Below are 13368 nucleotides of genomic sequence, written 5' to 3' on the forward strand. Positions count from 1 at the left end.
TTGGACCACATCTGGCCCTGGTTTCAGGCAGTTCCTGACTTTTGCATATCCCTCCCAGAATGATCGGGCCAGTCTTGGGCGTCTAGTTTTAGCAGGAAATTGGGGTGCAGCTAGGAGCTCCACCTCTCCGGAACTCCAGCCAAAAGGCACGAAAGCGGGAAAGGCTCAGTTACAGATCAACATGTTAGGGATCATCATGGGATGAAGGTGCTGGAAGGGGTTGTCCTTACACTTCTGAGGAACTCCCCAGTTTCCTATCTTTCACACTCTAACAACTGGCCCAGAACACAGGATCTCTGGATCACCCCTGCAATTCACACTGGTGTCAGGCAAGCTCTATCCAACCCCCATTTAATGCACCAATCACAAAATAGATTCCTTAACTGACACAGTTAAGGACACCACACAGGCTCATTCAACTGCACATACACAGGCTTAATAAACAGATACACACGTTAAGCACTCATGTCCCACAGTGTTTGAGCACAAGACCCAGTTTCTGCGGACTGGCAGATAACATTAAACAGAAAAGCCCCAGTTGAAAACTCTCCCTGTGTAACAAGCAGGTAAATAAAGCCTTCCCTGGATACACAGTTCGTGGCTCACCACCACTGTTAGTCGTCCTCCGCCGACTGAGGAGACGGTAGTCAACCTCAGTAAAGGCAAGCGCACACAATGTGTTCCTGCAGGCCACAAAGCACAGCTCTGGGTTGCATTTCATGATGTCACAGTGGGCCCTTGGTGCACATGCATGACTATGGTGTATGCTGAGGCTGAAAAAAATATTCAGATACTCAGAAGAGAGGTGAATTGTCTGCTGATCCATGCAGGGATGTTTCCTGCTAACATACAGATTCTCCTACGTGCTTCAGGTTTGTAGATCTCTCCCTATGCATCAACAGACCAATGTAGTTTGTTTTCACTGTTTGGGCCAAGGCGCAATCATTTTGCTAATGCGACAAAAGACAATCCAGACATCAACACATGCAGATCTAGTTACAGTTAATCATAAATAATTGGACAACTGAGTAAAAAAAAGAAGACATGCCCCTCCCTCCCCTTATTCAATAACTGAGGAAAAAGAAAAGCATCTAGTTACAAGACTGGAGGAGTGGCCAACAATATTTGCAACCAAGTGTTTGAGGGTGATGTATTCATCAAGAGTATGACCAGTGTACACACCATAAATAAACACCTCCATCAAACCCATTTGCCGCTGCAAGTGTGCATAGAGACACGGAAAGCAAAAAGTTCTACAAAACATTTAACTGTAATTGCTCAATCAGAATGATAACATAGTACGGTATACGTATAACACTTACTGCTACTGAACTGTGGCTTCAAAGGGCTGTAAGTAACTGGTGTATTTTTGCTAATGGCCTCGACATCCTCCGATATTTGCCCCTCCCCGCATATGAAAAACTTGATTTCCTTTAGCAAAAAAAAGAGCACCACAACCACCTTTCCCACTTAAAGCAGGTCCCTGGCAAACGACATCCTGCTCGTTTATTTGCTCACCTTCTTCCTCATTTTCGGTAATATTCACATTAAACTGGTCTATCACTGGGAAAGGCCATTGCCAGCCCTCTAATTTCTTCTTGGATGAAAGGTATGTCTTCACTATTATCTAGAACACACTCAAGGATGCTTCAGCAACAAACACGTGAACGATTACCAATCTGTCTCGTCAAGTATGACAATTTAAGTATCGTTAGTCATAGCCTCGTTAGGAACAATCCCACTAGTTGCAAAATAAACACAAACATACCTCTCCAACTTTGTACGCATATTTTGCAGGAAGAAAAACCAGAGAGTATGTGAAAGAAACTAAAGAAGTAATAACCAAATGTATCCATTTATGAGGCAATGTCGTCAACAACAGTAGTGATCGCAAATAATTTACTTTCCTCAGAGTACAGGTTCAGGAGGATTGTCTTGCTTTCTTGAAAACTATATTTTACTTGTGATGGCTTTGGTAATCTTTTGATTGATTATTTACGCTATCAACCACTAAAAACTGCGCCATTATGCTCTAAAGGAGAGTAGCTGACCCTGTCGCAGGGTGAGGTCATTAGGCCAACATGGTTTGTGCATGCCACGTCGACCGCCACTTTCTATAACCAGTCCATCGCCATCTTTCCTATGCTGTGCGCAGCCAACAACATGTACGCACCTAATTGGAATAAAACCTGGACCAAGTGCTTGTCCCCGGGTATTCTAGATCTGGTGTTTGACAAGATCTGCCATGTCCTTTATTATAGGGAAGTGGATTGGACAAATGTTCAGACCTTCAAAATCGTGACTCCGCCTTCGAAAGGATAAACATATCGATAGTTTAGATAAGCAGCTCCTTGTGGCAACGCATGGTGGCAGCATTTTCTAACAGTTGGGAACAGAAAGGTTATACTTAGTCCAGTTCAATACCTTAGTGATCCCCAAAACGCCAATGTTGGGGCTGGAGGACGTGGAGCCATTCCCGGTGCCGAAAACCCCATCCAGAATGCAGGATATACCTTCGATAAATATTCCTCTGTAGAAAGAGAAAGAGGCAGATTCATGGAACAAAGGGGGCGGGACAGATGCACAGATTGTCCGGCCCAGCGACAAACAGGGCCAGAAATGCTGCATTCTAACCAGATGAACTTTAACGTTAGAACCACAATATGGAAGTCATACCCCCAAGCTGCCTCTCCCACAATATGGGTACAAGTAAACACTGCAAAAGACGGGATTAGGTTGTTTTTTTCTTTTAACTTCGAAGATCTTGTGCAAGAACCCACAGTGCACCTATTCACACCCCGATTGCACTCGTCATAGGTGTAAAGTTTCAGTTACGCTTACATCTAAACTTCCATTTTAAAGTCTCTGGTGACAGGTAACCCCTACAACAGGGGAATGCCAAATGTAGGAGGCACAGTCGGCTGTATAACGAGCAGAAAGGGAAGTTAACAGTGCCCACCAATGGGGAAAGTGTAGCTTGAGTGCAATCTATAATTTATGTCCAGTTTGGAGGCCATACCTAGAGTACCGATACAGACTTTGTCCAACTTGTAGTTAATCAAAATCCATAATTGTACACGGAAGCAAGGTACAACATACCATAACATACACATTATAAAAGTAAATAAACCATTATAAGGTAGAAACATACCTTTACCTCTAGAAGTGAAGCCAATAGGTCAGGCATTCACCACCAGCCTTTTGGCTTTGCCAGTGGTTGTTTTGACCCAATAACTGACCAAATGAAGAATAAAAATTCAGAAAACTCCCCCTAAATTAGTTTGTTACACTCATCTTTGTAATAAAATTTAAAACTGGACAGCAACCTCTCCCCAACGGGTAGCTCACCAGTCGCCAATAGGTACTTTTACATGGAGCCTTGCCTAATACATAATTTAGTAGATCTGAACTTTAGCCTTCCTGCTTCTTAATGGTGCTCGCTACTGCACAATATAAGTTGTAATATGTACATGCGGCAGGCACACCTAACCAATCCAAAAGTCCCATATTCAAATATACTTACGAAGTGATTGACAACATGAAGCCTGCAACACAACCAATCACCATGCTGTAAAGACCCTCCTCACGGGGGCCCCAGTGTGGTGTGTAACACTTTGTATGAACTCGGGTATGGCAAGGAAGGGTAGGGTTAAAGCTGTCGTGTGTGGCCTTTAAAACAAATCTGACATCTGGTGTTACATCTACTGCAACAATGATTATATCAATCATTACATCAGTAACTCGAGATGATTTCTATTGATCAAAAGAGGTTGGTCAGACCTAAATTGGAAGTGAACCCACTATTCAGGGTAATGCAAAACATGTTGTCACGGAAAGCACTTTTTGGATCGATCTGTGGAACAACCTCCTAGAATGGGTGGTGGACACAAGGTAGTAAATTTATGTGAAGGAACTGGGGAGATGAAAGGAACTAAAAAGGCAAGTTAGATACATGTATGCTCTGTTTTTCGAGAGCAAGCATGAACTAGGACTATATAGTCCTGGTCATGTCCTGATCTGCCACCAACCTCTATGCCACTGTAGGGTTGTTTGAGTATAACGCTAAAGCAGGCTTCTCCAATGAGTAGCTGGGGAGCTAATGCTATATCTCGGTTACCTGTAAGAAATGTTTGCTTGGCTGAATTAATTTAGCTACGCCAGAATTGAAAAGCATGTATTTGAGTGCTAAATAATGTAATCTTGTCTGGAATGGCCACTTTCGTAACACTAATAATTATAGTATCTCAGGATGTTTTCACTGAACATACGTAGCTCTTATTAAAAAAAATTAAAAAGGCAGGAGACCTCTGCACTATCATCATTACAAGTTAAGACTGTATTACAAAAATGAGACTAGATCATATTACCATTCTCTGGAAAAGAAAGAACAAGGAAGCACTCAAATCTTCAAACCTTTGACATATGAATCTACTAGCATTTGACTTGGAGCAATTTAGAGGAATGTCCCATTCCAATCAAACGTTCGTTCCAGTCCAGTCACAAACGTTTATATTGCCTTTTGCACAACAGAAAACGGAAACAACCGAACTTGTTAAATGGTGTGCAACAGATAACAGAAATGTTTTCAATTGGGTCTGAAGACTTCCCCAGCAAAGACATTAGAAGCAGTACAGTTCCCTTTCTGACATCTACGTAACTTCACAAAAAGGAAAGGGAATCAGAGAAACTCAAGAACATGAAACACAGCTTGTGCTCACACGGATTTATCTGCCATCTATTTTTGTGATATTGGTGTTCCAAATTTGTTTAGACACAGTGCTGCACAAAATTCCACAGCATTAAAAGTATTCTCTTGCACAACAATTATGACATCACAGTAGATTACATAAAGTGATCCAAATGCATATGCTGGCAGCATTGGTTACATCCCTTTGCTAAATCTAGGAGAGCACGTGGATAAACATTTTATGATGTATGGCTGTCAAAGTAGGTCATTAGCATAAATAATGGATTCTAAATCAGTTTATTTCCTGCTAGGACAAACGAACAGTGGAAAAACAAAAGTTCTTCCTAACTATTGTCAAGATATAAGGGAATTCCTTGACATGTTGACAGGGTTATCAGAGAACCTGTCACAGCAGAACTGGCTCTCTGCTCCACCAGCGACCACAGAGCACTGGTGTGAGCAGGGATGCTGACTGAAGGTACTGAGGGCAGTGGCAGATAACATGGAGAGGTCGTACATAAACTATTGAAGATGGGGACCTGTGACTAAAGGAGGTATTTTTCGCCTCTGGATCACAGACAACTTGAGTGCTGTTCTTGTTTTGTTGATATCACTAGGAACCCCTTGGTGAAACCCGTTCCCACTAGTCAGTTACTCATCTATAATTCTGTATGTTATGTACGACTCGCAGTACTAACCAATGGTGTGAATACCGAATTATAAATCAAGATATTCACTGTTATTACATCTCAGCAGTGGGAGCAAGATGTGTTTCCCATTGTTGTATCGTCAAAGAAAATTCCAGGCTGCTCTGAAGGGCCTCTTGGAGTTCAATTAGGCATGGCGCTGGCTCTCGGCGCCAATGGAAGTCAGAGAGCGTAGGTTCGCACGGGAAAGGGGAGGTATTTTTTATTTGGTGTGGTTGAAGGGTGAGGAAATTAAACGAAGGTGGTGTGGGTGGCTGGCAGGGCATCAGAATTGTCTTTTTTTTACATTAGGGTGGGAAAGATGAGGGTAAATGAAGAGGATGGTGAAGGTGGGTGGCAGGGCACCAGGTTCTTAGAAAGGGAGGGAAACTAGATTGCAGACTGCTACCCATGAGCAGCTAAGAGAGAAAGGGGGGATTCTACCCAAGAATACTGGAAGAGAGAAGGGGAAATTAATTTGGAGGTATAAACAACACAAAATTGAAGATGGGTAAGAGTGAATTAACTGGGATGTGTTTCACCTTGGGGTCATAGTCATCTCGAGGTTTGCTTCTGTTATATATTTGATGACACCTGGTAAAGATCCACTTATTTAAAGCTATCCTTTTATGATTCTATATTTTCAAGCCAATTCCCACCAACATTTTAGCAATCAAGCAGATCTTCGAGGAAAATATACCAGGCATCTACCAATCTAGTCAACAAAAAGATACCAAATTGCTAAATCTGATGTCTGAAAAGACAATGGGATCTCTACAAATGGTTGCACTTATTTGTTTAGGACTTTGTGACACCATAAGGAAGATCTGTGCCTGGTAACGCACTGTATTGACAAGGAAAAGCACACAGTGCTTTTATTTGCGGAAAAAATAAAAATACAAGGGCCGATCGAGCTAGAAATGTTACGGATGGCCAGAAGATGCCGATGCAAATTCACAAGCAAACAGCAAAATAAACTAGCGCTTCCTTCCGTAGTTAGCGCGATGTGAGCTTAGAAATAAATGAACTTTTAGTTTCTCCTACGCTGATTGATTAGCCAAGACATTCAACTTTCATTTGCGTCATTTTAATTCTGCCTCTGACTGTTGTGTCCCTTCCTGAGCTCTGTTAAGCAGGGACATCAGAGGCAGTGGCCTATTTTCGAGTATTATGCACAAACCTTAGCCCTCTATTAAAAAAAAAAAAAGCTATCAGCGAATTGGAAAATGCCCAATGAAACAACACAAATGAATGGGAAAGAAGATACTTACGATGAAAAGTTTAACAATTTGGCATTACTTATTAAAGAAAGAGAAGTTGAGATGGCACTTCATAACCCTCCAGACAAACATTCTCAAATGGACCCTATCAGGAAGGTAGAAAGATTCTATTCGAGGGAAGCACGTGCCCATCTAAGACAGAGAGGAATTGGGTGCAAAGGGTAAGAGGTTTTTTTTGTTTTTACAATATGTACTGTTTAAATACGAAAAATTATCATTTATACGTGTAAAGTACTATGTGGTTTTCTTTTTTTTTTTTTTTTAACAAGGATGTAATAAAAGTTTAAAGTCCCTTTTAACCATCACGAGGGAACTGTTTAAAGTCTTGAAAGTGAAAAAAGGTCAACCCGATGGACCTATTGCTTTCTTTCAAGTAAGATAATTAATCACTGCAGCATTCCAGTTGAATTAGAGAGATTTCAAGTGTTTCCTGGTGCACAGGGTTTCCCAGCGTGTCTTCCAAAAAGTGAAGGATTTGAAAATTGGCCTTATTCTCCTATTCCCCACTACCCGAGTACTGCCTCAATTCCATCGGTCAGCAATCCGAAGTGGCCTCTTAGGCTTGTTCCAAAGCTTAAAAAAGCATGTCTTGCAGGGAAAAAAAAACTCCAGAGATCGGGGATCTGGCACTATCTAGTGGTATTAGACAGATTAGCTGTCTCGTTATTAATAAATAGATCATTAATCAGTAAAGTAGTTTTGTTTTAAAAACTTTAAATAAGTGACTACAGCACAAGGCCTTGAAAAAGTGCAGGGATGGGGAATAATGACCCTCCTGTCCCTCCCCCCTGCAAAAACGGTCTCACAAGCGAAGGGTACCTGTTTGACACCTGGTACCAATGTTCTGCACAGGACATGTTTACTTTGGAGTTACCTGTTAATGGCATGGATTGGAGGCGGAGGGGCCCAAGACAGTCGGGCACACGCGTAGTAATCTCCAATGGATTCGATGATACTTGCCACCACTGCACTCAGCATCCCGATGACACCGGCAGCCGACACTGTTGGCAAACCCCACTGAACTGTAAAGAGAAGAGAGGCTGCGACTGAATATCTACCAATAACAACATTATTTAACCCATCTGAAACTAACAATCAGCACTCTCCAAAATACATCTTAACATGGTATTGAGGATAAAAAAAAGAACTCTATAGATTGAACAGCTCATCCAGTATAGCAAATTTTCTTTCATTCAGGAACTTGAGTATTGCATTTATAATGGCAAAAATAAGTTATACCTATATGGTGACAAAGAACTATATGATGAGAGGAACCTGGATTGCTAAACCGACATTCTTGACAAGTCCCTTCAATCTTCGTTTTTAAAAGGGACATGGATCAGTACTTTCTGAATGACGTTTTGTAACTTGTACTTATCTGTTGTAGCTGCTCTCACAGGTCTATAGTAAATGTATTTTTGATGGATCTTGCTCCTATTTTAATGATCACATTTTTGGCTATACCATAAATTCAGTATCAGTTTCTGTAAAGTGAACTGCTACCCTGTGCCGAGGTTGGTGAAGTGCTGGGGGGAAACCTCAAGATAACAACAGACTGTAGGCTCCTTCCAGCCTCTGGTTACCCCTGCTACCTAGAAGCTAGCTTGATTAAAGGTGGTGTACATGGCTTTGCACTATCAACACCGTGTGTGATGAATGTAGCTATAAGAGGCTATGCCCACTTCTAGCTCACGGTACACCACACTAGTTCAATCGTCAAAGAAAAGCTTAGCAGAGTGATGGATTTTACCATCAGCATAGGCGAGTGGGTACTGGTAATAGGTTTGAGCATATGGACTCGCCATCAAAATAACTTCAGCCTACATCTCTTCCCTATTCCCAGACAGTAGGTATAATCCTTAGCAAGAGAATGGAAGGATAGGAGGAGAAGGCTGGCAGCACTGGGTAGTAGATAACTCAAGCAAGCAGGTTTTGTAAGAGCTCTTAGTGGAACTGCAGGTTCACATAATGAAGAGTCAAGAGCACAGCACCTTCATATGACAAATGGGAATAACCTACATACCTGCCCTACACTTCCCTCAGACAGATCACGCCTTGGGAATGACCTGTTCCTGTATAAATGTGCGCAGAAACTAAGTATTTGATTTCCACTGTAACAAAGAGAGGAAGTGATCAATTTGTCAACTGGGTGTGTGTGTAGCCAAGGGCACAATCTATATGGAAAAAAAGGTCATAAGAACACCTATTCTTGATTTTGTCTCAAGGGAAATACAATTGCACCGTATATCTATGTGTGAATCACCTCCGCAGTAAGGAACGCATTAAAGCTATGGAAAAAACAGGGAGATAATCTCCTTGTTTATGTGAAATATGGTCAACACCCTTTGTGACAAGGGAGTGGTTAGTCCTAAATTAAACTCTGTACTGGTGGAACAACGTTTTGAAGAAACAAGGTTCATGTCGCAAGAAAACATTACTTCAAAGGGTGTGTGCCTCAGGCATGCTTAAATAAAAGAAGGTTGATGTCCCAACTGACAGCATGCCTTCTTAACTGGGGCTACAAATTAAAGAGGACAGCTGGTGATGTTACACAGTCACACTCCATATATACACCTATCGTATAGTGTATACACCTATCGTAAGTGGAGAAGTGTGGCACAATGGTTAGAGCGGCAGACCCTGATGCAGAGATCTGGTCCAGGACCAGGGTTCAATTCCCGCCTCAGCGGGTCTTGGACTCAATTCCCTTGGACCAGATAATTCTCGCCTCAGTGCCTAATCTAATTAATGGGGCCCACTCTGTAACTCTGGGCAATAGCTTGCTTAATCTCCACAACGGTCCTGACAGTGCTTGGATGCCTGGCTTCACCCTGGGGTTGCCCAGGAGTGGGTGCCTCACAGGGAAAAGCCAGGTGGGGTTCCACAGCGGTATGAGTACAGCACCTTGAGACCCTAACGGGTGAGTAGTGCGCTACACAAGTGCGAAGTTTTACGTATACGTATAGCATATTTGTGAAGAATATAACGCTGGGATGGTTTACCTGTAGCTGTCTGTAGGCCCGAATCCTCCAAGTGTTTGTTGAATTATATTATATCATCCACTAACCATGTTATTAAATTTGTTATTGGTTATACCTCTATAGAAAAATCTCAACGACATACAGAGGCAATCAAATCTGCTGACTGATTTTCTAAAAGCCATCAGGACATCAATGTCAAACTATGAGAGAAAGGCTGGTCTCAAGAAGCAGGCGCTCAATCAAAACTACAAAGAGGGGTGCAGTGAAATACAACATCAAAAACCAAAAGGTACTGCCTGAGATGGACCCAGAATGCTTCCTTTGCAGGTGGTACCAGAGGTCAGTGAACAATACTTTGTGGTGCCAGGCAGTTGCCATGGGGATGACTGACCACCAATAGCCATCTATGATCTTTGAAGATCCCTCAAAACTGGAAGAACTGGGGAGACTTACACAGAAAAGAAAAGTTACTTACTTGTAATCCTAGCCCTGCATCATAGGATTCTTAATTGAAGTCAAAATGATTCTATATTTTCAAGCCAATTTCCATAGTCATTTTAGCAATCAAACAGATGTTTGAGGAAAGTATATCAGACCTCCTACAATCTAGTTAACAAAAAGATACCAAATTGCTAAATCTCATGTCTGAAAAGACACTAAGATGTCTACAAATGGTTGCACTTAATTGTTTAGTCTCTCTTCTCAACCAAACTGTGCTGACGACACCAGAACGATATGTGCCTGGTACTGCACTGTATTGACAGGGAAAAGCAGACAGTGCTTTTACTTGAGGAACAACGTTTCCAAGAAACAAAGTTAATGTCGCAAGAAAACATTACTTCAAAAATATCCTGCCACTGGTTTAGAACCTGGACATCTTTATGTGCTATAGATATTCATAGTAGTCTGGCCAACTGTTAAGTCTCTTCTGGCATCTGAATGTAAACAATAACATTCAGTACAAGTGTTACAAATCTTCCATGTTGCAGCTTTGCAAATGTTAGCTATGAAGACATTTTTTAATCAGGGAGTTCTAGCCAACTCGTAACAGTAGTTTTAAACCATTTATCTGCCAGTGAAGATGGAATTTTTGGAAGATTATGGCAAATAGTTTGATTTAAATAAAAGTATAACAACACTTTGGGTGAAATGAAGAATGAGATCCCATATTTACTCTATCTGGGTGAAACACTGTGTAATGTATGAGGGCAGAAAGTGCTTACATCTCACTGACCCTAGGAAGTGAAGCAATGATAATTAAAAGGCAGTCTTCCAAGAAAGTTGTTGTAAGGAAGCTTCATGTATGGATTCAAAAGGAAGAGGCATTCATTTGGATAAAACCATTCCTGGCTCTCAAGGAGGTTCAGTTTTTTTAAAATCTAAATGAAAATGATTCTCAAACCTTTTATGGAATCTCTGACTGAGATAGTGGAAAAAAGGAAGTCAAAGACGGGCTTTTTAGGTCTTGCCTTGGTTGACTTCACAGTTACTCATTCGCTTGGTTCTTATTTCCTAATGTGTGCAGGCTTTCCTTCCTCTTCTTGCCTTGATCCTGCTCCTGGAGCACTAAATCATTACTTGTGTCCTTTCACTGCTTCTTTATCAAGCGCTACTTTTTTCTTTTTGTGTAAGCACTCTACAAGGAGTATGTATCTTTTATAGGTGTGTCTCTACTGTACTACTGCCCCTCCACCGCACTTGCTCATGCTGCTCTTTCGCTGCCAGTGTACTTCACCCCCACAATCTTCTTTGAAGCTTATGTGCACTTATCCCCTCACATTGCTCTCTCACCTCTGTTCTCCTTCCCTGCTCCACGTTGCAGTCTCTTCTGATCTGTTTCTTCTTCCTTGTTTCTCACTCCTTCTGCTTATCTCATCCACCATCTTCTCTCCCCCTACCCACGTCCCCAATGCTGCTTCACCCACTTCTGTTGCTTCCCCAGCTCTCTGCAATTTTGCGTGCCCACGTCCGCTCACTCACACTCCTGTTTCTTTCGTTCTTTCTTTCTTTCTTTCTTTCTGCTTACAAACCCAAAGCGGATTGGCAATGGAAAACAAGTGATTGCGTCTTTTTGTAGGTGTGCCCATGCTTGGTGTGCACACCTACATAAAGATCTGAACAGCAGCATTATTGAGTTTTCATCAGCGTGTTGTAAAGCATGGCTAGAACCTCTCACTAAGTCAACAGGTCCCAAAGGTGGGGCCTAATATCTGTCAAAGCTTGTTCAATGAGCCGTAATAGATGCCTACTCTTCATTAATTCATGGAAACTGGGAGTTCAGACTTGGTTAGTTCAAACAAATAAGGGAGCACCGCCTTCACTTGGCAGGATCTATAAGTAAAAACATTTTTATTGCAGGCCGTTTCGCCTCTTTAACAATGTCCATAAAGCTCTGAGTAGATTGAAGTGCCCATACTGAAAAGACTCAAGATCCTTACTGCTAAATTCAGGGATGTCAACCTCAGATGGAGGACTGACCCTGGCACTTGGATGACAGATTTGGTTGGTTCAGTACTTTCCACTAAAATCTTTGACAGAGCAAGGTGGGTGTACCACTACCTAGGCAGCTCTGCACAGTGGGAGGCTGATACAGTATTCAAAACTCGCCAACTCTGCAGAATCTAGAGAGGTGCTGATCACTTGTTTTGACATCATGAGGTAATGTTCAGAGAAGTCGGACCAGTACCCCAAACTGTGCACCCTAATACATTTAAGTGTTAACTTTTTTTCTGGTCCAGCATTTTTTTCAGAAACGATACATTTGGCTTCCTTATGGAGAAAACATTGAAGGAGCCTGACTTAGGATCAGCGTGACGAATCAACCTTGTAGTCAATGGAACCTGAAGTTTTACGAAAGCTATTTCCGTAAGCCACAGATAAAGAGGGAATAAGGCCTAAATTACACTCTTTGCTTTAGTTCCAATAGTGAAAAGATGGTGGTTTGTGGGATTTGCGAGGGTGCTGTTCAACGTTCCTGCTCTATGTTATAACATTGTGATAGGTGTTAATGATTTCTATAGAAGAGAATAGGAACTGGATCAGGGGGTTTGGTTCTCCGCAGCAGCGCCAAACCCCTGCCTAGGATAATATGAAAACCACTATAACTACTGGGCCTAGAAGAATATTAACAATAACCAACCCAGAGAATCGCCACCAACCGCAGGCCAAAACCTGCAGCTCATGGTAATTCGGGTGATACTGACTGACATTGTTCTTGATGGAGAGCTCCCCAAAAGAGATCTGTGATGGCTGGGCTGGGAAGAGGAAATCTTTTCAGTATAGATGAGGATGTGTGAGATTATTTTCTCCTACACATGTAAGAGATTAAAAAAAAAAAAGATTTTGAAGTCATACTGAAGTGTCACTTGAGTAACTGATACACCTAGCTGCGATAAAGCTGGTTGTTTCTGCTCAGCCTTCAAAAGCTGTAGCCCTTCTTAAGCCGTGGTTTGGTGTGGTGGCCCTCTGTTTCTGTATGTACTACTAGTGGTGGTGTAGAATATGTCTTAGGAACGGAGCTAACACAATGCTCAGGAAAGAGCTGGTTCGTCCTCCTGGATCACGATTATTGGAGAATTGAATAAACAGAACAGGCTGTTTGGAAAGAAAACACAGATGCAAGTCTCTTCCTTGTTCATGACAGTGTTGATGTAATGTGCCTAGAGGGTGAGTTTTTTTAGCACAGTCTTAGAACATCATGCAGTGACTTACTGACAGTGAATTAGTATTGTGTA

The 13368-nt window shown here is 41.9% G+C and overlaps 1 protein-coding gene across 2 annotated transcripts in view; it reads right to left on the reverse strand.

Annotated features, from left to right (window-relative positions):
• The window catches only part of SLC23A2 (solute carrier family 23 member 2), a 631030-nt gene that overhangs the window by 35469 nt on the left and 582193 nt on the right, over positions 1-13368 (reverse strand). For both annotated transcript variants that reach the window (XM_069214170.1, XM_069214171.1), the window contains 2 exons: positions 7528-7675; positions 2425-2530 (listed from right to left, as the gene is read on the reverse strand). In XM_069214170.1, the coding sequence (XP_069070271.1) occupies positions 2425-2530; positions 7528-7675 (254 nt within the window). The remainder of the gene's footprint in view (positions 1-2424; positions 2531-7527; positions 7676-13368) is intronic.

Source organism: Pleurodeles waltl, chromosome 11 (assembly GCF_031143425.1).
Source record: "Pleurodeles waltl isolate 20211129_DDA chromosome 11, aPleWal1.hap1.20221129, whole genome shotgun sequence".
Taxonomy (NCBI): Eukaryota; Metazoa; Chordata; class Amphibia; order Caudata; family Salamandridae; genus Pleurodeles; species Pleurodeles waltl.